Genomic DNA, 24796 nt, shown 5'->3' with positions numbered 1-24796 from the left:
TTTTCCATCTTGCCCTCATCCAAGAGAGTTGGATCCCACTATGCTGACTCTCAGATCAAACTCTGATTCAACTTTGATCAGAGTCTGATTTGCATAATTGACCCAATTTTTTTTGATGAGAGAAAATACAGTTGTCTGCACCTAGCCTAATACTGAAGGTTTTAAGGGTTAACACCAAGCAATCCTGGTTGGTTTGGATAGCAATGGGTTTAATGTGGGTGACACTGTGCCATCAAAGTACAGTTATGGTATTTACTACGAGGGAAGCTCAATACTTAGGGATCTATACAGTTTGCTTTACATGCAAAAATAAATCTTAATGCAGTGAATAGCTCCTAGTAATGGCATTAGAATACCTTCAAAATGATTGTTGAGTTGTCTTTGCCGTTCATTATACAAGCATAAGGTACACATTTGCCACAGCAGTCATCTTCAGAATGTATGAGTTCTGTTCCCTAAAAGATGCAAAATAATAAGACAAAAAAGAGAAGTGACTGAAAAAACCTCTGAGATAATTAATCAGGGAATAAATGTATCTTTTTAGTGCATACTCCATGCTTCCTTTTTAATCAAAATTAATTTTAATTACATAATAAAATGTGACTTTGTAGGTGAACAAACCTCGATACAGTTGGAACCATCAAGAAGTGGGCACGAAATGGTTGTCTTCTCAACATCATAAGTGCTGGAACATTTGTAGGTGGAGCACTTGTCTTCTGGTGGAACATACTTTTCTTCAGGCTGAAAATTGGTTAAATAATATCATGATTAATTTAGAACACCCTTAGAATTGTGCACAAAATGATACAAAACGGTGACTAATGTCAATATGTCTAGTGTATTTAAGTAGAATACAGAAGCTGAAGAGGAGATTATGAATTTTTATGGAAGGTCACAAAAATGCATTTCTCATAATAGATAATGAGCACAGGAGAAATCAATATCAAGATTTCAGGAGCAGAATAGAATTTTTAAGTTTCATTTTTATCTTTACATACAATTAAAACATGCTTTGAGCAAAACAAATCATATATTGCTATTATTTTTGACTATACCTCCATAATTCTGGTTGTGTTGTCACTCAGATGGATCACACAGGCTTCCTTTACACATTTTCCACAACATTCGCCTGGAACTGTCTTGTATGCGTAGCCCTGGGGAAAAAGATATTTGCTTAGTTTCTAAAGTCTATAGGTCAGGGTTCCTGCAAAGAAAGTGAGGAGGGACAAGTACTACAAACTTGTTCAACCTGTGTAGGTGCATAACTTCCATTACTTGTCTCAGATTCCCAAATAATTTATGTAAGGGAAAGAAGAGCACCCACTGAAATTCAAGATTGGGTTGTGATTTATTCTCCAAACTTTAACAATTCTCTGAAGCTTTGGTGACTAAATCCCAATCTTTAAAAAAAAAAAATTGTCGTGCTACTTTCCTCTCTTGTTTGCACATGGGCATTGTGATTTAGAGAGATTCTAATACTAAATTGATTGTACCTGTTCACACTGTTCGATGGCACAAACTGTTCTGACTGCAACAGGCACATACTGATCTTCAATGTGGTGGCACTCATTCTGTTCACATGGGTTATCAGGGGAGCTCCATGTCTCACCAGGCTGTAAATACACAGTAAAATGAGATATTATACAGATATAAGAATTTACAAAACCAAATGTGTGCACAAAATGGAGAATTCAAAATTAAAAGGGTTGTCTAGGACTAATATAGTTATATTTTTCCTCTGGAATATGTCATCAATATGAAATCGGTGGAGGACAGAGCAGCTGAATCCCCCAGCACTCAAATCCTAGCTGCTCAAGCACTAGCCAGATAGTGGCAGTGTACAGAGTGGAAAACCACAGCTTGAAGCATTGTTTAGTATCTAACACCGAGTTTTTTTTTTATTGGCCTTCAACTCGATCCTGCAACATTGATACTTGATGGATAAACGATCTGTAGACCAAGTACTGCAGTTTATTTCCCATTTAAATGATTCTGGGGGTACTGGAGCCCCACTAATCTCAAATCATAGATAAGTCATTAATATGTTATCTTGAACAAATCCTTCAAAATAATTGTTTTTTGGGCTCTGGTGGCCATCTGCAGTCAATAGATTTAAAGATGTATAGCAGAATTGCAGCATATAAGTTGAAAAGCTTTTATACCAATTATAGATGTAAAGAGGTTGCTCAGGACTTTAACATTGATGGCCTATCCTTAGCATAGGTCATCCATGTATGATCAATGGAGGTGCGTCACCCAGCTTTCCTGCCGATCAGCTGTTCCAGCAGTGACCGGAACTGCTCAGTTATGGATCTGCACAGCTCTGTCTACTGTATGTACTGCACGTCCGCCCCCTATTCAAATCTATTGGATGTGATGTGTAGTACACGACCACAGCCACTATACCTTCAATAGAGTTGTTCATCTCATATTTGGTCAGTTCCAGCTGCCGCCGTCAACGAGAGTCAATGATCGACGAGGGTGCAGAGAGTTGCACCCCCACAGATCAGACATTGATGACCTATTAAAAGGATAGTCAATCAATATTAAAGTCCAAGACAACTCCTTTAACTGTAGGCTTTTCAGCTCTCATCAGGGTAAGATCTGGAAACCATGCCAGGGGCAAATGCAAGATATTTAGCGTTTTTCAAGTTTCTTGCTGATCAAAGTGTAGACAGTATGATAACCCCTGATGCCAACCTTCTATATGAATTGTATGGAATATCTGAATGTCTTTCTATATCAAATATAAATTATGCATTTATGATAACGTCCATCATGCATTATATAAATGCGTAATAAACATTATCCAGAATAAACTGGCTTCACTATGAGTTACTAAATTGTAAGGGCTTGTGCCGACAAATGTATTTTTAAAACAGGTGTGATCTGACAAAACATCAGATCGAACTCGGCTCAATGTTAGTCTATGGGTCCGTGCACAAGCAAAAACTCTTCCTCCAACCAAGCCTACCCAAGGAAAAAATTGCTGCATGTCTAAGTTTGATCCAGTATCGGATCATACCCGGCCATACAAGCCATTGAGTCGGCCGATAACATCGGACTTCACTCGCATGACAAATGAGTGCAATCCGATTTCCACACAGTGACATAATGCATAATGGAGAAAATGCTGTTTTTTTCTTCTCCATCTTCTCCTTATCCAAGAGAATTGTATCCCACTATGCTGACACTCTGATTAAACTCTGATTCGAGTTTAAGCAGAGTGTAATTTGCTTAATTGACCAGTTTTTATTGGATGAGACAAAATACAGTTGTCTGCACCTAGCCTAATACTGAAGGTTTTTAGGGTTAATACCAAGGAATCCTGGTTGGTTTTGACAGCAATGGGTTTAATGTGGGTGACACTGTGCCATCAAAGTACAGTTATGCTATTTACTACGAGGGAATCTCAATACTTAGGGATCTATACAGTTTTCTTTATGTGCAAAAATAAATCTTAACGCAGTGAATAGCTCCTAGTAATGGCATTAGAATACCTTCAAAATGATTGTTGAGTTGTCTTTGCCGCTCATTATACAAGCATAAGGTATACATTTGCCACAGCAATCATCTTCAGAATGTACGAGTTCTGTTCCCTAAAAGATGCAAAATAATAAGACAAAAAAGAGAAGTGACTAAAAAAACCTCGGAGATGATTAATCAGGGAATACATCTTTTTTTCTAGTGCATACTCACTACTTCCTTTTTAATCAAAATTAACTTCAATTACATAATAAAATATGACTATGTAGGTGAACAAACCTCAATACAGTTGGTACTATCGAGAAGTGGACACGAAATTCTTGTCTTCTCAACATCGTAGGTGATGGAACAGGTGTAGGTGGAGCACTTGTCTTCTGGTGGAACATACTTTTCTTCAGGCTGAAAATTAGTTAAATAATATCGTGATTAATGTAGAACACCCTTAGAATTTTGCACAGAATCATACAAAACGGTGACTAATGTCAATGTGTCTAGTGTATTTAAGTAGAATACAGTAGCTGAAAATGATCTTATCACTCTTTTTATGGAAGGTCACACAAAATACATTTTTCATAACAGATAATGAGCAAAGGAGACATCAAAGTAAAGGTTTCAGGAGCAGAATTTAATTTTTAAGTTTCATTTTTATCTTTACATACAATTAAAACATGCTTTGAGCAAAACAAATCATTTATTGTCGTTATTTTTTTCCTATACCTCCATAATTCTGGTTGTGTTGTCACTCAGATGGATCACACAGGCTTCCTTTACACATTTTCCACAACATTCGCCGGTAACTGTCTTGTAAGCGTAGCCCTGGGGAACAAGATTTGCTTAGTTTCTAAAGTAAATAGGTCATATTGTCCTACCTAGGTGGGTGCAGCTCTACTAAAAAAATATGACATAGTGGTCATGGGAGGTTTCAACTATCCAGACATTTCTTGGGAATCTCTCTCAGGCAAAACTAACAGGTCAAGCAAATTCTTATCCTCTCTTGCTGACAACTTTATCTTACAAAAGGTAGGGGAGAAAAGTTGGGGATCTGCTACCTTGGATCTAATCCTTATAAACAGGGAGGAAATAGTTGAAGAGGTAAGAGTGGCTGGGACCTTATGCAGTATCGACCGTGCTATTTTAGAATTTTGGATAACTAAAGGAGGAAGACCTGTGAAAACTCAGACTTCAAGGTTAGATTTCAGAAAAGCAGATTTTAAGGCACTTAGAAAGAGAATCAGAGGGATCCAATGGTTGGACATCCTTAAGAACAAAAATGTCCAGAAAGGTTGGGAAAGCTTGAAAAATTAGATTCTCAAAGCACAATTGTTAACAATTCCAAAAAGAGGGAAGAATACAAAGCATTTAAGGAAACCAGGATGGATGAACACGGAACTTAAACACATGCTAAAAAGGAAAAAAAATAAATGTTTATCAAATTGAAAGATGAAGGCATATCTAAAGAAGAATATAATGCTGTCTGCAGAACCTGCAGGGCACAAATCAGATTACCTAAATCTGACAATGAATTAAAGCTTGCAAGAGACATTAAAAGCAATAAAAAAGGATTTGGGGGGATATGTCAAATGTAAAATAAAAGTCAAAGATGCTATAGGATTTTTACAGGATGAAAATGATTAAATGATAAGAAAGGATGTTGAGAAGGCCGAACTTTTAAATTTCTATTTTGCATCTGTTTCCTCTTACAAAGGAAATGTAACATCAACTGATCTTCACAGTCCTGTTAAATTAATAGAAGAATCCAGGATACCTATAAACAGAAAGATAGTGAGGAAACACTTAGCTAACATAAATGAATTCAAGTCTCCAGGTCCATATGAATTACACCCCCGAGTACTGAAGGAGATAGCAGAAGAAATTTTTGAACCACTCTCCATAATCTTTGAAAATTCTTGGAGAACAGGAGAAGTTCCAGAAGACTGGAGAAGAGCAAATGTTATTCCTATCTTCAAAAAGGAGAAGAAGGTGGACCCAGGGATCTATAGGCCGGAGAGTCTGACTTCCATACAAGGAAAGATCTTTGAACAAATTATTAAACATGTATGTAAGTACCTGGATAAGAATGAAGTGATTAACCAGAGTTAGCATGGGTTTGTAACTAATAAGTCATGTCAGACTAACTTAATGTCCTTCTATGACAGAATCACTGATTGGGTGGATCAGGGAAATGCTGTAGATATAGTATATCTCGACTTTAGCAAAGCATTTGACAAAGTATCTCACACCATTCTTATTGAAAAAATAACTAAGTATGGAATGGACAAGGCAACTGTTAGGTGGATTCATAAGTGGCTTAGTGATCGGACCCAAAATGTGGTCACAAATAGATGCACGTCCAGTTGGAAGAATGTCTCAAGTGGGGTACCACAGGGTTCTGTCCTGGGCCCTGTATTGTTCAACATCTTTATCAATGATTTAGATGAAGGAATTGAGGGTACACTGATTAAATTTGCTGATGACACAAAGTTAGGAGGGATAGCTAATACTAGACAAGAGTGAGGGAGGGTTCAAAAATATATAAATAAACTGGAGCAGTGGACAGCAACTAACAGAATGGTTTTTAACAAGGGAAAATGCAAAGTACTACATTTGGGCAATAAAAATGAAAAAGCATATACAGAATGGGAGGAGTAGAGCTAAGCAACAGCACATGTGAAAAAGACTTGGGTATACTAATAGATCATAAACTGAACATGAGTCAACAGTGTGATGCAGCAGCAAAAAAGGCAAATGCAATTCTGGGATGTACTAACAGAAGCATACAGTCTAGATCACATGAAGTCATTATTGCCCTCTACTCCTCTTTGGTCAGACCTCATCTGGAATACTGTGTCCAGTTTTGGCACCACATTTTAAAAAAGACATCAACAAACTGGAACAAGTGCAGAGAAGAGCGACCGGAATGGTGACCAGTCTGCAAACCATGTCCTATGAGGAACGGTTACAGGATTTGGGAATGTTTAGCTTGCAAAAAAGAAGACTGAGAGGAGACTTAATAGCTGTCTACAAATATCTCAAGGGCTGTCATATTGTGGAAGGATCATCTTTATTCTCATTTGCACAAGGACAGACTGGAAGCAATGGGATGAAACTGAATGGGAGGAGACACAGATCAGATATTAGAAAAAACTTTTTGACAGTTAGGTGATCAATGAGTGGAACAGGCTGCCATGAGAGGTGGTGAGTTTTCCTTCCATGGAAGTTTTCAAACAGAGGCTGAACAGACATCTGTCTGGCATGATTTAGTGAACCCTGCTTTGAGCAGGGGGTTGGACCAGATGACCCAGCAGGTTCCTTCCAACTCTACCATTTTATGATTCTACCAAGGGTTGACTCAGACTCCCAAATAATTCATGTAAGGGAAAGAAGAGCAGCCCACTGAAACTCAAGGTTGGGTTGTGATTTATTCGCCAAACTTTAGCAAGTCTCTGAAGCTTTGGTGATTAAATCCCAATCTTTAAAAAAAAAATTTGGCATGCTACTTTACTCTCTTGTTTGCACATGGGCATTGTGATATAGAGAGGTTCTAATACTAAATTGATCATACCTGGTCACACTGTTCGATGGCACAAACTGTTCTGACTTCAACAGGCACATACTGATCTTCAATGCTGTGGCACTCATTGTGTTCACATGGCTTATCAGGGGAGCTCCATGTCTCACCAGGCTGCAGATACAGAGTAAAATGAGATTTTATACAGATATGAGTGTTTACAAATCCAAATGTGTGCACAAAATGGAGAATTTAAAAATAAAGGGTTCTGTAGGACTAATGTAGTTATATCTTTCCTCTGGAATATATCATCAATATGAAATCGGTGGAGGACAGAGCAGCTGCCTCCCCCAACACTCAAATTCTAGCTGCTCAAGCAGCAGCCAGATAGTGGCAGTGTACAGAGTGGAAAACCACAGCTTGATGCATTGTTTAGCGTCTAATTCTGAGCCTTGGTTTTTGTTATTGGCCTTCGCCTTGATCACGAGACATTGAGACTTGATGGATAAACTATCTTAAGACCAAGTACGGCAGTTTATTTCCCATTTAAGTGATTGTGTGGGTACTGGAGCCCCACTAATCTAATGCCATAGATAAGTCATTAATATGTTAATTTGAACAAATCTTTCAAGATAATTGTTTTTTTTTTGCTCTCTGGTGGCCATCTGCAGTCAATAGATCTAAAGATGTAAAGTAGAATTGCAACGTATAAGTTGAAAGGCTTTCATACCAATTATAGATTTAACAAGGTTGCTCGGAACGTTAATATTGATGGCCTATCCTTAGGATAGCTCAACAATGTATGATCAATGGAGGTGTGTCACCCAGCTCCCCTGACGATCAGCTGTTCCAGCGGTGAGCAGAACTGCTCAGTTATGGACTTGCACAGCTCTGTCTACTGTATGTACTGCACATCTGGCCCCTATTCAAATCTATTGGATGTGATGTGTAGTACGTGACCACATCCACTATTCCTTCAATAGAGTTGTTCATCTTATATCAGGACCGTTCCGGCTGCTGCCGTCACAGAAAGCCGATGGTCGGCGAGGGTGCAGAGTTGCACCCCCACAGATCAGACATTGATGATCTGTTCTAAAGATAGTTAATCAATGTTAAAGTCCAGGAAAACTCCTTTAACTATAGACTTTTCAGCTCTCATCAGGATAAGACATGGAAACCATGCCAGGGGCCATAGCAGGATATTTTGAATTTTACAAGAGTCTTGTAGTCCGAAGTGTAGACTGTATGGCAACCCCCGATGCCAACCTTCTATATGAATTGTATGGAATTTCTGTATGTCTTTCTATATTATATATGCATTATGCATATATCATAATAATGTTCATTATGCATTATATAAATTAATGATAAACATAATCCAGAACAAACTGGTTTGACTATGAGTCACTAAATTCTAAGTGCTCGTGCCAACAAACGTATTTTTGATCCGAGTGTAATCCGACAAAACATCATATCGCACTTGGCTCAGTGTTAGTCTATGGGGCTGTGCACAAGCAAAAACTCTTCCTACAACCAAGCCTACCCAAGGAAAAAAATCGCTACATGCCTGAGTTTGATCCAATATTGGATCTCACTCGGCCATACAAGCCATTGAGTCCGCTGAAAACATCGGACTTTACTCGCATGACAAATGAGTGCAGTCTAATTTCCACAGAGTGACAGAATGGAGAAAATCCAGATTTTTTTTCTTCATCTTCTCCTCATCCAAGAGAATTGGATCCCACTATGCTGACACTCTGATCAAACTCTGATTTGAGTTTGATCAGAGTGTGATTTGCATAATCAACCAGATTTTATTGGATGAAAGAAAATACATTTGCCTGCACCTAGTCTAATACTGAAGGTTTTAAGGGTTAACACCAAGGAATCCTGGTTGGTTTGGATAGCAATGGGTTTTATGTGGGTGACCCTGTGCCATCATAGTTCAGTTATACTATTTACTACGAGGGACGCTCGATACTTTGGAATCTATACAGTTTTCTTTATATGCAAAAATAAATCTTAATGCAGTGAATTGCTTCTAGTAATGGCATTAGAATACCTTCAAAATGATTGTTGAGTTGTCTTTGCCGCTCATTATACAAGCATAAGCTATACATTTGCCACAGCAATCACCTTCAGAATGTACGAGTTCTGTTCCCTAAAAGATGCAAAATAATTGGTAAATATAAAATACATTTAAATATGATGAATATATAAAATAAGCTGTGAATTGACATTTGTATTCTTGGTACTGACCGGTTCACATTCCGTGTTGCATATTATGGGTTGACATGAGACTTGGTATAGTAAGGTCTCTGGGTCTCTCTCATGTGTACAAGAACAGTCCGTGCATACATTTTCGGCTTGTGGAATTTTAGTTCCAGCCTTAAAAATAAAACAGAATCATTTATTTTTGTCCAACTATGACTTTATTCTCTCATTTCAGATGTTAAAAGTTTCGATTTTTGCACTTACTTTGTACGTGTTGTCATTGTACACACAGACCTCCGGTGGAACTGTTTTAGTAGATTGAAACATTTATTAGAATAATATATACAATACATTTATTTCAATATATAAAGAAAAGCGCTTCTTCACCAATGAAATAGTATGAGATATAGAAACCTGGCAAACCATTATGTAGTGATCTATGGAATTTTTTGACATTCCGCTGTTAAAAAATGTTAAGCGTATTTGTAGCGATATACTACAATTATTTTCATTTTTTATCGTAGCATAATAACATTAAGAGCACAAAATTTACATCTATAACCAGGCATTTTAAGGCTATGAAGAATTATGTTTGGCCGCCTGATACATCCACAGTCAGGTTTAGAAATATGTATTTTGGAAATATAATTAGTGCTTTACCCTTTTTGCCATTTGAGATATACTGTAGTTTTCAATATTTTACTCTCCTAGCAAAGTCTTTGTGCTCTATGACTACCTATATGCACAATATGAGCTAGAAAAGTACATTTATAGTTTTAGTTTAATTAACTCACAACGTAGAAGATCAAAATATGTGTTAATAAATAGATCTAGATTAATTAAAAATAGTTTTTTCCCAATAATTTTTAATAGACATTTCAGTGATTGTATATGTAGATACATACTGCAGTCCTTAACGCAGACGTCGGTGACAGAGTTGAACGGCATGGATCCATCAGGACAGTAACAGCCTTCAGTTTTATCATTCTTAGAGTTCTGAACTTCTCTGCAATGACAGTAAGAATACAAATGTACATATGTGTGATATGTTACTAATTGTTAATTAGTCCTCTCAGTCTTAACCCCTTCATGACCGGAGCTTTCTCGGCTTTGCGTTTTCATTTTTCTCTCCCTTTCTTTCCAGAGTCATAACTTTTTTATTTTTTCCGTCAATATGGCTATGCAAGAACTGATTTTTTTTGCAGGACAATTTGTACTTTTGAACGACACCATTGGTTTAAGCATGTCGTGTACTCGAGAATGGGGTAAAAATTCCGAGTGTGGTGAAATTGCAAAAAATGTGCAATTCCACACTTACTTTTTGTTTGACTTTTTTGCTAGGTTCACTAAATGCTAAAACTGACCTGCCATTATGATTCTCCAGGTCATTATGAGTTCATCGACACCAAACATGTCTAAGTTCTTTTTTATCTAAGTGGTGAAAATTTTTTTTCCAAAGTTTGCTAAAAAAATGCTCAATTTTCCGAGACTTGTAGCATCTCCATTCTTCGTGATCTCAGGTAGGGTGAGAGCTTATTTTTTGCGTGCTGAGCTGATGTTTTTAATTATTTAATATTTGTGCACATTCGTCCTTTTGATCGCCCATTATTGCATTTTAACGCAATGTCGCTGCGACCAAAAAAACTTAATTTTGGCGTTTCGATTTTTTTTATCACTACGCCATTTATCAATCAGGTTAATCCTTTTTTTTTATCGCTAGATCGGGTGAATCTTAATGAAGCGATACCAAATATGTGTATGTTTGAATTTTTTTAAATTGTTTTATTTTGAATGGGACGAAAGGGGGGTGATTTGAGCTTTTATGGTTTTTTATTTTTTATATATATATTTAAAAACATGTTTCTTTAACTTTTGGCATGCTTCAATAGCCTCCATGGGAGGCTGGAAGCTGCCATAGCTTTAACGGCTCTGCAACATACAGGCGATGCTCAGATCACCTCTATGTACCAGAATTACTCAATTGTTATGAGCGCCGACCACAGAGAGGCATTCACAGCAATCAGGCAACAACAACCATAGAGGTCTCAAGGAGACCTCTGGTTGTTATGCTGATGAACCGATGACCCCTGATCATGTGACACGGGTCAGCGGTGCACGTATTTCCGGCCCGATGGCCGGAAGCGCGCATTAAATGCTGCTGTCAGAGTTTGACAGCGGCATTTAACTAGTTAATTGGCGTGGATGGATCGCGATTCCACCTGCACCTATAGGGGACACATGTCAACTGTTCAAAACAGCTGACATGTCCCGGCTTTGATGCGGGCTCACTGCCGGAGCCCACATCGAAGAGTCAGTACTGACATCAGATGTACTATCCCGTCCGATGTCAGTACGGGGTTAAAGGGGATGTTCCATGAATATAATATAATTTACACATTGAATCAAACATTAAAATAATTTCATTGCATTGTAATTCACAGCTATTGCAGTTATTGCTAGGGGAAGTTGGTCCAATCATACATTGTGAAGCAAGGGGGAGCTAAATTTAGTTAAAGGGACTTTAAGGCATGTCCTTAGGATATGTCATCAATTTCTGATTTGTGGGGGTATTACACCCGGCACCCCAACCTATCAGCTGTTCACATTGTCGGTGGCTGCGGGAATTGCTCGGCAAAGCTTTGTTGGCGGAATAGTGGCCACCGCCGGATAATGCACATCTGTCCCCTGTTTAATTAACTAAGGAGCGAATGTGCAGTACCCAGCCGCGACTACTATATGGTTGAAGTAGCTGCCGCCAACACAAGGAACAGCCAATCGGTGTGGGTAATGGGTGTCGTAACCCAGACATTGATGACATATCCTAAAAATAGGCCATCAATTTTAAAGGCCTGAATCATCTTTTTAATAGAGGGAAGTGTTCAACCAGGGGATTGCCCTCAATGACTGACATATGTACTCAGAAGATGGTAAGTGATGGGTCAATCTCTAAAATCTTAACTCATTTACAGATCAAATGAATCAGTTTTCATTTCATATTTGCAAAAATAATATATGGAGATTCTTTTGCTTTAAAGAATTCTTACTTGTTTTCGCAGGTCTGGACATGCATTGGTCCACAAGGGTTGTACACCTTTCCAGCAGGGCAATCGTATGCTACATTTCAGAAAAATAAGAGCAAATAAGAATATAATCTTTACAACGTACAACAACTGACATTACCAATTATATAAAATGCTATCAGTATTGTAAGTAAGCAAAGACACAATAAAGGAGTTACGGTATATACCAGTGCAAAGAAAAACTCATGAAATTCGCGCTCGAAACCAATTCAGTTCAATAATAATGAGGAAAATCAAATAAAAGGACAATATTATTGGTCGGGCAATGACTAAAAATATTTTCCTTTAAACTGATTTTTATAGATCTTCCCCTGTGGTTGCAAATCATATAAAATAAAAAAACTGAAAAACACTTACGACAATGTCCATTAGTCTTGCTTCTCCAGTCTACACAAATTCCATTGGCAATGCACAAAGAGGCATAAGCTTCCAAACTGGAACACACTATTTCCTCAGAGTTATTGCGCATACGACATGCATCAAATGCACAGGCTTCATAGTAGTGATTTGGATCAATAATTTTGTGACAATCAGCAAAGACCCTTTAAAAATAGAAGAAACAACATATATTATTATATGTATATTACTGGATACCAGTATTATAGTATTTAATCCACAATGGCAAAAATCAGACATGGAGGTTTCAAGAACAAGGGACTCTAAGCAATACACACAAGGCGACAGTCATTACTGGTGTGAGGGGTGGTTATACTCCTGTGTGGGCTGCAGGCAGTGAAGCAATAAAAGAAAAATACAAGATTGGTGTGACGTATATCTGATGAATTACACTACCACCTAGTACACTGGCACCAGAGATCCTCACACCTGACCTGGTTACAATCCCCTTGGGACAAATCATTTATTCTTCTGGCTTGTCATTTAATACAACACTGCTCACTTGTGAGCAAGAGTTGTAGAAACCGCTCCTCAGTACATGTGTGATAAGTGACAAGTCGCTGTGTGCTCCTGGATTTAGTATCCTTCGTCTGACCAGGTCACTTCATAGCCTGGATATTTCAATTCTATTAATTCCATGGTCTATGCATGTTTGGCACGGCCAAAACCCAATGAGTAGTCATAAATGTGGATTTTCCTGCTCCTGCTGTTGTTGTAAATTCTGCCTCCTGCCAGACACTCACATTCATACACCCAACCTTTTATCAATCTCTAAAACTGCCTTGTCATAGATATCAGTGTGGTCCGCCCAGCCATGATGTCCTTGTACTAGTCCAACTCTTCCGTCACATTGACCCAGATCGGTACATACTTGAACACCCAGTCCACATCTACCACTGGAATCTGCTCCAGCCTGCCCTCCGCCATCATCTGTCCCGCTATCAACCCGCCCCCAACTTCCCTTTGACCAAATGTATTATCTACTATATAATTGTCTAAGGGTCACTTCCGTCTTTCTGTCTGTCTGTCATGGAAATCCCGCGTCACTGATTGGTCGCAGCCAGTTGGCCACAACCAATCAGCGCTGGGCACAGTACAGTAAGATGGCCGCTCCCTACTCCCTGCAGTCAGTGCCCCCTCCATACTCCCCCCAGTCAGCGCCCACATAGCGTTAAAAGGACTGCCTTACACCGTGGCATAACACGGTGTAAGGCAGTCCGTTAATGCTGCCATTAACCTTATGTGTGACCAACTTTTTACTATTGATGCTGCCGATGCAGCATCAATAGTAAAAACACATAATGTTAAAAATAATTAAAAAAATTAAAAAATCGTTATATACTCACCCTCCGACGGCCCCCGGATCCAGCCCAAGCCTTTCCAGCTCCTCGTGCGCCGCTCCGGTCGCAATAATAAATTGCGGCAATGACCGGAGATGAAGTAGCGGTCTCGCGAGACCGTTACATCATCACATGTTATTGCCGCTTTGGACCGCAGCGGCGCGCAAGGAGCAGGAAAGGCCTGGGATGGATCCGGGGGCCGTCGGAGGGTGGGTATATAACCATTTTTTATTTTAATTCTTTTTTTAACAGGGATATGGTGCTCACATTGCTATATACTGTGTGGGCTGTGTTATATACTACGTGGGCAGTGTTATATACTGCGTGGGCTGTGTTATATACTACATGGGCAGTGTTATATACATCCTGTTATTTACAGGCTGTGTTATAAAGTACGTCGGCTGTGCAATATAATATGTGGCTGTGCTATATACTACGTGGGCTGTGTAATATACTACGTGGCTGTGTAATATACTGCATGGCCTGTGCTATATACTGCGTGGGCTGTGTTATATACTGCATCTGCTCTGCAATATACTGCATCGGTTCTGCAATATACTACGTGGCTGTGCTATATACTACGTGGGCTGTGCAATATACTACATGGACTGTGCAATATACTACGTGGCTGCAATATACTACGTGGCTGTGCTATATACTATGTGGCTGTGCAATATACTTTGTGGCTGTGCAATATACTACTTGGCTGTGCTATATACTACTTGGTACTACATGGGCTGTGTTGTATACTGCATGGGCTGTGTTATATACTACGTTGCTGTGCTATATACTATGGTGGCTGTGCAATATACTACGTGGGCTGTGTAATATATTACGTGGCTGTAATATACTGCGTGGGCTGTGCTATATACTGCGTGGGCTGTGTTATATACTGCGTCGGCTGTGTAATATACTATGTAGCTGTGCTATATACTACGTGGGCTGTGTAATATACTACGTTGCTGCGTTAAATACTACGTGGGCTGTGCTATATACTATGTGGACTGTGTAATATACTACGTGGACTGTGCAGTATACTACGTGGCTGTGCAATATACTACGTGGTTGTGCAATATATTATGTGGCTGTGCAATATACTATGTGGCTGTGTATATACTACTTGGCTGTGCTATATACTATGTGGTACTACGTGGCTGTGTTATATACTGCATGGGCTGTGTGATATACTACGTCGCTGTTCTATATACTATATGGGCTGTGTAATATACTACATGGCTGTGCAATATATTACGTGGCTGTGCAATACACTACATGGCTGTGCAATATACTACGTGGCTGTGCAATATACTACGTGGCTGTGCAATATACTATGTGGGCTGTTCAATATATTACGTGGGCTGTGCTACATACTATGTGGCTGTGCAATATACTATGTGGGTTGTGTTATATACTATGTGGCTGTGTTATACACTATGTGGGCTGTGTTATACACTACATGGGCTGTGTTATATACTGCGTGGGCTGTTATATACTACGTCGCTGTGCTATATACTATGTGGGCTGTGTAATATACTACGTGGCTGTGTAATATACTGAGTGGGCTGTGCAATAATCTACGTGGCTGTGCAATATACTACGTGGCTGTGCAATATACTATGTGGCTGTGCAATATACTACGTGGGCTGTGCAATATACTACATAGGCTGTGTTATATAGTATGTGGCTGTGTTACACACTATGTGGGCTGTGTTATACACTACGTGGGCTGTGTTACATACTGTGTGGGCTGTTATATACTACGTGAGCTGTGTTATACACTACGTGGCTATGTTATATGCTATGAGGGCTGCTATATACTACGTGGCTGTGCTATATACTACGTGGCTGTGCTATATACTACATGGCCGACCGTGAACAATCAGCGACAGGCGCACTCCAGCAGCGAATTGGCACGGATTTTGAACCACGCTTCGCTAATTGGTCGCACCCGGCCAGCCAAATTCTATGTATTCATTGTATTATTCTAAAATCTTCATAAATAAACTACATACATATTCTAGAATACCCGATGCGTTAGAATCAGACCACCATCTAGTAGTATATAAGCCATTATGTACACTAGCATTGCAACTCAGCCATTTTGCTTAAAGTGAACTTGCAGCAGAATTTCTGCTTCTGCCTTTTTCTTTTCTGAATACAGAAATTACCCATGAACTAAGAGTGAAAGATTAGTCCTATGAGGTGAAAGAAGCAAAATGCTCTGATAAGATATAAGTACAAGAATGGTTAGATTCATGAGTGCTCTTGATTTATCAAATAAAATGTAAAATTATGTTTACTCTGTAAGTTGTAATACGAGGCTATACCTGTGGACAAGAGTATTGATGTTTATGAAAAAAAATATTTGATTTTTCATACCTACCCGAAAAGTTTGAAGAAACGCAAAAAGAGCATTATTTTTATTATGCATGTACAGTATGATATGAAATATATTGAACAATTGCATTCCAACTTACTCGCTTAAGATGATATCACAAACATCTGATGGTGGGCATGTTGGAGGTGGAGGAGGTTGAGTCGGTGGTGAAGTTGGTGGAGGTGAATTACAGTATGGCTTGCCTGTTACATTGACCTTCCAGTAGTTAGCCATCTGGGAGCAATCTTCCACTATCTTACCATCTGGCAATCTGCAGTCTTCGTTGCTGTTGTTCGAGCAAGTACCTAAGTTGGAACACAGCGTGAAATATATGTTAAAGTTAATGCCTGCTGATTTTATTTTAGATATCTAAAGCTAAAAAAACTTATAAGTATCTCAAATATCACGTACCACACTGTCCTTCTGTGTTGTAACCAAATTTACTGAATGGCAGTTTAATAACAAATATCATTCCACTGAATGAGATAAATGCACCAATTTCTGGGATCTCCACATTCATGTTAATGCCAGCACTGGATACAGTAATGCCATCCTTGGTGAACCCTGGAGTTACCCAGTCATTATTCCATCTAATCTGTAGACAATGGTTGGAAATTGTTAAGTGGCAAATAGCTAACAGTCAATGTAGTCACAATGAAACAAAATAGACAAAATGGTCGTTATCAGAGAATAAGACTCCAATATATAGCTTATAGTACATACAATAATTCAAAGGCCATACGGACTTGGAGTTTTTTGAAGTTGGCATTGTTAATTGGTTTTATAGAAAAGTATGAATCAGGACTTTCGACTTGTTTTCTTACCCTGTTTTGCATTTTTCCTTCGTACATCATACGTGTCAAAACAATTTCAGAAGATTTGTAGTAAACTAAGATAGATTGTGGACAGGACAAACCATCTTCAGCATCACAGAAGTAGTTGTCAACAAGGACCTGGAAGTTGTCATATTTGGGAGTAATCTGCTGCACAAGAACATATGTACAATTGTCCAGGAAAGTGTAATAGGTGCCATCAAAGGTGATGTAATGAGGGTCACCCCATCCGCTACACACACCTATTGGAAGTAGAAAAGAATATAATCAGATTTAGATCATTGAACATTTATGTCTAATATAAAACATCTCAGAACTTTATTTAAAGAAAAACATAAAATATTCTAATTGGGTTTGGATGCTCAACCTCATTAATAATAATTTACCTGAAACTCCTCTCACCAGGGAGTAATAAGGTATTTTGGGGCTTTCATTGAGTCTTTGGCTATTTTGATGTTCGGTTATTAGAAAAAATAATTTGAAAGCAGATCTAACATTGCAATTATGGTTCCCTTTAAAGAGCCTAAATTGCTAGCGTAAACAGCGTCTTATGAAATTTTCTTATCATTATTATTACTTGAATGGAAATTGAGCATTTTGTAAAACTCACATTCGCATTCGTTATATGAACAGCATCCATCTTCGATTATCTTAGGGGGTAATCCACTAGCACAGGACAGTGGCTTTTGTTCTGGACAAGTCTCTGACTCAAGGGTAACAACATTATCTCCATGGCATACGGCCTTTGTACAGTCATTCATAGTCAGTGTTTCATTAATCTAGATAATGTAAAATACAATGAAACAGAAACATTAGAATAGTTCTGTTGCATCCAATTAGGTCAAATTAATACAAAATGGTGTCAATAATTCTACCCCAAAAAAATGTAAAGAATCTTGACGTCTGCAATTTGGCAAAAATAGCATCACTCTTATCAATGGATTATATCTCGTATTTAAAATTTTACCTAAATAGAGTCAGGTGACATTACCAGACACAGATTATGAAGAAGAGAGGTGCTGTGTCTCAATGTTTTGTAACCTTATAAAGTCCATATAAGACAGCTGACATTAGTTTTGGAGCATTTATGAATTAGAATACCTTCAAAATGATTGTTGAGTTGTCTTTGCCTTTCATTACACAAGTATCATGTACGCATTTGCCACAGCATTCACCTTCAGAATGTACGAGTTCCATTCCCTAAAAGATGCAAAATAACTGGTAAATATAAAATACATTTAAATAAGATGCCCACGTAAAATAAGCTGTGAATAGATAAGGACATTTGTATTCTTGGTACTGACCGGGTCACATTCCGTGTTGCATATTTTGGGTTGACATGAGACTAGGTATAGTGAGGTCTCTGGATCTTTCTCATTTGTACAAGAACAGTCCATGCATTCATTTTCGGATTGTGGAATTTTAGTTCCAAGCTATAAAAAGAAATAAAATCATCACAATCATTTATTTTTGTCCAACTATGACATAATTCTTTCATTTCAGATGTTAAAAGTTTTGATTTTTGCACTTACTTTGTACGTGTTGTCATTGTACACACAGACCTCCGTTGTAACTGTTTTAGAAAATCGAAACGTTTATTAGAATATTATATACAATACATTTAGTTCAATATATAAAGAAAAGCGCTTCTTCACTAATAAAATAGTACAAGATATAGAAACCTGGCAAAACATTAGTAATCTATGGCTTTTTTTTTTAAATTGTTAAGCATATATGTAGCGAAATGCTGCAATTATTTTCAGTTTTTATCGTGAGCATAGACATTAATAGTTTGTGCAGTTTGGGCTTTAGGTGGACTCCATGTAATAACATTCAGAACACAAAATTACAGCTATAACCAGGAATTTTTAAGGCTATGAAGAATTATATTTGGCTCCTGATACCTCTGCAGTCAGGTATATAAATATATATTTTGGAAATATAATTAGTGCTTTACCCTTTTTCCCTTTTGAGATATACTGTATTTTTCAATATTTTACTCTCCTAGCCAAGTCTTTGTGGTCTATGACTACCTATATGCACAATATGAGCTAGAAAAGTACATTCGTAGTCAGGGCCGGTTTTAGGCTAAATGAGGCCCTAGGCAAAAGTATAAAATAGGGCCCCAAATGGTAGTATATTGCACATCACACAAAAGCATTTCTGTTGTAGCTACATGCGCTGAGTTCAGGCCGCTAAACGACTGTGATCGACAATATTGAAGTCGTACAACGCTTGTTTCCCCGCCTCTTTCCACTGGCTGAGGAATAATGGTGGGGGCAGAACAATCACTAATAGATCACCAATAGATTCCCATACAGTATCATATTATTAGCTGCACATCTACAGTTTACACCGGAGATGTGCTGCCGAGGACAATGATTTTTGTTCCGGCATAAACAATCCAATCACTCGATGAATAGGCAGAATTTTGCTTGTTTAGTATAATACACCCTATAGTCCTCCACATGTTATAATGTGCACCACAGTACTCCATATTGTAAAATGCACACCCCATAGTCCTCCATATAATATAATGTGCCCCATAGTCCTCCATATAGTATAATACGCTCCCCATAGTCCTCCACATAGTATAATACACTCTCTATAGTCCTTCATATAGTATAATACACTCCCCATAGTCCTCCATATAGTATAATATACTCCCTATAGTCATACATATAGTGTAATACACTCCTCATAGTCGTCCGTATATTAAAATACACTCCTCATAGTGCTCCATATAGTATTTTACACTCTCCATAGTCCTCCATATAGTATAATACACTCCTCAGTCTTCCATATAGTACAATACACTCTGTTATGGCTGGCAATCAGGCAACACAGCGTGCAGTAATCAGCGCACATACAGAGATCTGGCAATAACCAAAAACAATAGGACGAGCTCTGAGACGTGGAATCTCTGTAGACTGCAGTACCTGATCTATCCTCACACAACTATAAGCAGCAGTGGATTGCGCCTATAACTACCTATGCAACTCGGCACTGCCTGAGGAGCTGACTAGCCTGAAGATAGAAATACAAGCCTGACTTACCTCAGAGAAATACCCCAAAGGAATAGGCAGCCCCCCACATATAATGACTGTTAGCAAGATGAAAAGACAAACGTAGGAATGAAATAGATTCAGCAAAGTGAGGCCCGATATTCTAGACAGAGCGAGGATAGCAAAGAGAACTATGCAGTCTACAAAAAACCCTAAAACGAAAACCACGCAAAGGGGCAAAAAGACCCACCGTGCCGAACTAACAGCACGGCGGTGCACCCCTTTGCTTCTCAGAGCTTCCAGCAAAAGTTAATAGCAAGCTGGACAGAAAAAACAGAAAACAAACTAGAAGCACTTATCTAGCAGAGCAGCAGGCCCAAGGAAAGATGCAGTAGCTCAGATCCAACACTGGAACATTGACAAGGAGCAAGGAAGACAGACTCAGGTGGAGCTAAATAGCAAGGCAGCCAACGAGCTCACCAAAACACCTGAGGGAGGAAGCCCAGAGACTGCAATACCACTTGTGACCACAGAAGTGAACTCAGCCACAGAATTCACAACAGTACCCCCCCCTTGAGGAGGGGTCACCGAACCCTCACCAGAACCCCCAGGCCGACCAGGATGAGCCACATGAAAGGCACGAACAAGATCTGGGGCATGGACATCAGAGGCAAAAACCCAGGAATTATCTTCCTGAGCATAACCCTTCCATTTGACCAGATACTGGAGTTTCCGTCTAGAGACACGAGAATCCAAAATCTTCTCCACAATATACTCCAATTCCCCCTCCACCAAAACAGGGGCAGGAGGCTCCACAGATGGAACCATAGGTGCCACGTATCTCCTCAACAACGACCTATGGAATACATTATGTATGGAAAAGGAGTCTGGGAGGGTCAGACGAAAAGACACCGGATTGAGAATCTCAGAAATCCTATACGGACCAATAAAACGAGGTTTAAATTTAGGAGAGGAAACCTTCATAGGAATATGACGAGAAGATAACCAAACCAGATCCCCAACACGAAGTCGGGGTCCCACACGGCGTCTGCGATTAGCGAAAAGCTGAGCCTTCTCCTGGGACAAGGTCAAATTGTCCACTACCTGAGTCCAGATCTGCTGCAACCTGTCCACCACAGAATCCACACCAGGACAGTCCGAAGACTCAACCTGTCCTGAAGAGAAACGAGGATGGAACCCAGAATTGCAGAAAAATGGAGAGACCAAGGTAGCCGAGCTGGCCCGATTATTAAGGGCGAACTCAGCCAACGGCAAAAATGACATCCAATCATCCTGGTCAGCGGAAACAAAACATCTCAGATATGTTTCCAAGGTCTGATTGGTTCGTTCGGTCTGGCCATTAGTCTGAGGATGGAAGGCCGAGGAGAAAGATAGGTCAATGCCCATCCTACCACAAAAGGCTCGCCAGAACCTCGAGACAAACTGGGAACCTCTGTCAGAAACAATATTCTCAGGAATGCCATGTAAACGAACCACATGCTGGAAGAACAAAGGCACCAAATCAGAGGAGGAAGGCAATTTAACCAAGGGCACCAGATGGACCATTTTAGAAAAGCGATCACAGACCACCCAAATGACCGACATGTTTTGAGAAACGGGAAGGTCAGAAATGAAATCCATCGAAATATGTGTCCAAGGCCTCTTCGGGACCGGCAAGGGCAAAAGCAACCCACTGGCACGTGAACAGCAGGGCTTAGCCCTAGCACAAATTCCACAGGACTGCACAAAAGCACGCACATCCCGTGACAGAGACGGCCACCAGAAGGATCTAGCAACCAACTCCCTGGTACCAAAGATTCCTGGATGACCGGCCAGCACCGAACAATGAAGTTCAGAGATAACTTTACTAGTCCACCTATCAGGGACGAACAGTTTCTCGGCCGGACAACGATCAGGTTTATTAGCCTGAAATTTCTGCAACACTCTCCGCAAATCAGGGGAGATGGCAGACACAATGACTCCTTCCTTGAGGATACTCGCCGGCTCAGATAACCCCGGAGAGTCGGGCACAAAACTCCTAGACAGAGCATCCGCCTTCACATTTTTAGAGCCCGGAAGGTATGAAATCACAAAATCAAAACGAGCAAAAAATAACGACCAACGGGCCTGTCTAGGATTCAAGCGCTTGGCAGACTCAAGATAAGTAAGGTTCTTATGATCAGTCAAAACCACCACGCGATGCTTAGCACCCTCAAGCCAATGACGCCACTCCTCGAATGCCCACTTCATGGCCAGCAACTCTCGGTTGCCCACATCATAATTACGCTCAGCAGCAGAAAATTTCCTGGAAAAGAAAGCACATGGTTTGAACACTGAGCAACCAGAACCTCTCTGTGACAAAACCGCCCCTGCACCAATCTCAGAAGCATCAACCTCGACCTGGAACGGAAGAGAAACATCAGGTTGACACAACACAGGGGCACAGCAAAAACGACGCTTCAACTCCTGAAAAGCTTCCACGGCAGCAGAAGACCAATTAACCAAATCAGCACCCTTCTTGGTCAAATCGGTCAATGGTCTGGCAATGCTAGAAAAATTACAGATGAAGCGACGATAAAAATTAGCAAAGCCCAGGAATTTCTGCAGACTTTTTAGAGATGTCGGCTGAGTCCAATCCTGGATGGCCTGAACCTTAACCGGATCCATCTCGATAGTAGAAGGGGAAAAGATGAACCCCAAAAATGAAACCTTCTGCACACCGAAGAGACACTTTGATCCCTTCACGAACAAGGAATTAGCACGCAGTACCTGGAAAACCATTCTGACTTGCTTCACATGAGACTCCCAATCATCTGAGAAGATCAAAATGTCATCCAAGTAAACAATCAAGAATTTATCCAGATACTCACGGAAAATGTCATGCATAAAAGACTGAAAAACAGATGGAGCATTGGCAAGTCCGAACGGCATCACCAGATACTCAAAATGACCCTCGGGCGTATTAAATGCCGTTTTCCATTCATCTCCCTGCCTGATTCTCACCAGATTATACGCACCACGAAGATCAATCTTAGTAAACCAACTAGCCCCCTTAATCCGAGCAAACAAGTCAGAAATCAATGGCAAGGGATACTGAAACTTAACAGTGATCTTATTAAGAAGGTGGTAATCAATACACGGTCTTAGCGAACCATCCTTCTTGGCTACAAAAAAGAACCCTGCTCCCAATGGTGACGACGATGGGCGAATATGTCCCTTCTCCAGGGACTCCTTCACATAACTGCGCATAGCGGTGTGTTCAGGTACGGACAAATTAAATAAACGACCCTTAGGGAATTTACTACCAGGAATCAAATCGATAGCACAATCACAATTCCTATGCGGAGGTAGGGCATCAGACTTGGACTCTTCAAATACATCCTGAAAGTCCGACAAGAACTCTGGGATGTCAGAAGGAATGGATAACGAAATAGACAAAAATAGAACATCACCATGTACTCCCTGACAACCCCAGCTGGTTACCGACATAGAGTTTCCAATCCAATACTGGATTATGGGTTTGTAGCCATGGCAACCCCAACACGACCACATCATGCAAATTATGCAGTACCAGAAAGCGAATAACTTCCTGATGTGCAGGAGCCATGCACATGGTCAGCTGGGCCCAGTACTGAGGCTTATTCTTGGCCAAAGGTGTAGCATCAATTCATCTCAACGGAATAGGACACCGCAAAGGCTCCAATACAAATCCACAACGTTTAGCATAATCCAAATCCATCAGATTCAGGGCAGCGCCTGAATCCACAAACGCCATGACAGAATACGAAGACAAAGAGCACATTAAGGTAATGGACAAAAGGAATTTGGACTGTACAGTACCAATAACGGCAGAGCTATCGAACCGCCTAGTGCGTTTAGGACAATTAGAAATAGCATGAGTAGAATCACCACAATAGAAACACAGTCTGTTCAGACGTCTGTGTTCTTGCCGTTCTACTTTAGTCATAGTCCTGTCGCACTGCATAGGCCCAGGTTTACTCTCAGACAATACCGCCAGATGGTGCACAGATTTACGCTCACGCAAGCGACGACCGATCTGAATGGCCAAGGACATAGACTCATTCAAACCAGCAGGCATAGGAAATCCCACCATTACATCCTTAAGAGCTTCAGAGAGACCCTTTCTGAACAAAGCTGCCAGCGCAGATTCATTCCACTGAGTGAGTACTGACCACTTTCTAAATTTCTGACAATATACTTCTACATCATCCTGACCCTGGCATAAAGCCAGCAGATTTTTCTCAGCCTGATCCACTGAATTAGGCTCATCGTAAAGCAATCCCAGCGCCTGGAAAAATGCATCAACATTACTCAATGCAGAATCTCCTGGTGCAAGAGAAAACGCCCAGTCCTGTGGGTCGCCGCGCAAAAAAGAAATAATAATCAAAACCTGTTGAATAGGATTACCAGAAGAATGAGGTTTCAAGGCCAAAAATAGCTTACAATTATTTCTGAAGCTCAGGAATTTAGTTCTGTCACCAAAAAACAAATCAGGAATCGGAATTCTTGGTTCTAGCATCGATTTCTGATCAATAG

At 39.8% G+C, this 24796-nt stretch overlaps 1 protein-coding gene and 1 pseudogene across 1 annotated transcript in view; both read right to left on the bottom strand.

The window, feature by feature from the left end:
• LOC138649156 (mucin-5B-like) overlaps positions 1-24796 on the bottom strand; it is a 70768-nt gene that overhangs the window by 22318 nt on the left and 23654 nt on the right. Inside the window, exons 19-39 of the mRNA XM_069739324.1 lie at positions 18767-18807; positions 18539-18667; positions 18336-18434; positions 17845-18013; positions 17226-17476; positions 16813-16996; positions 16502-16706; positions 12646-12830; positions 12253-12322; positions 10114-10214; positions 9473-9513; positions 9254-9382; positions 9057-9155; positions 7049-7168; positions 4204-4302; positions 3766-3885; positions 3501-3599; positions 1494-1613; positions 1056-1154; positions 622-741; positions 357-455 (exon numbers count right to left, since the gene is read on the bottom strand). Coding sequence (XP_069595425.1) covers positions 357-455; positions 622-741; positions 1056-1154; positions 1494-1613; positions 3501-3599; positions 3766-3885; positions 4204-4302; positions 7049-7168; positions 9057-9155; positions 9254-9382; positions 9473-9513; positions 10114-10214; positions 12253-12322; positions 12646-12830; positions 16502-16706; positions 16813-16996; positions 17226-17476; positions 17845-18013; positions 18336-18434; positions 18539-18667; positions 18767-18807 — 2579 coding nt within the window. The remainder of the gene's footprint in view (positions 1-356; positions 456-621; positions 742-1055; positions 1155-1493; positions 1614-3500; positions 3600-3765; positions 3886-4203; positions 4303-7048; positions 7169-9056; positions 9156-9253; positions 9383-9472; positions 9514-10113; positions 10215-12252; positions 12323-12645; positions 12831-16501; positions 16707-16812; positions 16997-17225; positions 17477-17844; positions 18014-18335; positions 18435-18538; positions 18668-18766; positions 18808-24796) is intronic.
• On the bottom strand, positions 13261-13611 carry LOC138649479 (14 kDa phosphohistidine phosphatase pseudogene; annotated as a pseudogene).

Source organism: Ranitomeya imitator, chromosome 9 (genome assembly GCF_032444005.1).
Source record: "Ranitomeya imitator isolate aRanImi1 chromosome 9, aRanImi1.pri, whole genome shotgun sequence".
NCBI lineage: Eukaryota > Metazoa > Chordata > Amphibia > Anura > Dendrobatidae > Ranitomeya > Ranitomeya imitator.
This window is presented reverse-complemented; position numbering and strand designations above follow the sequence as displayed.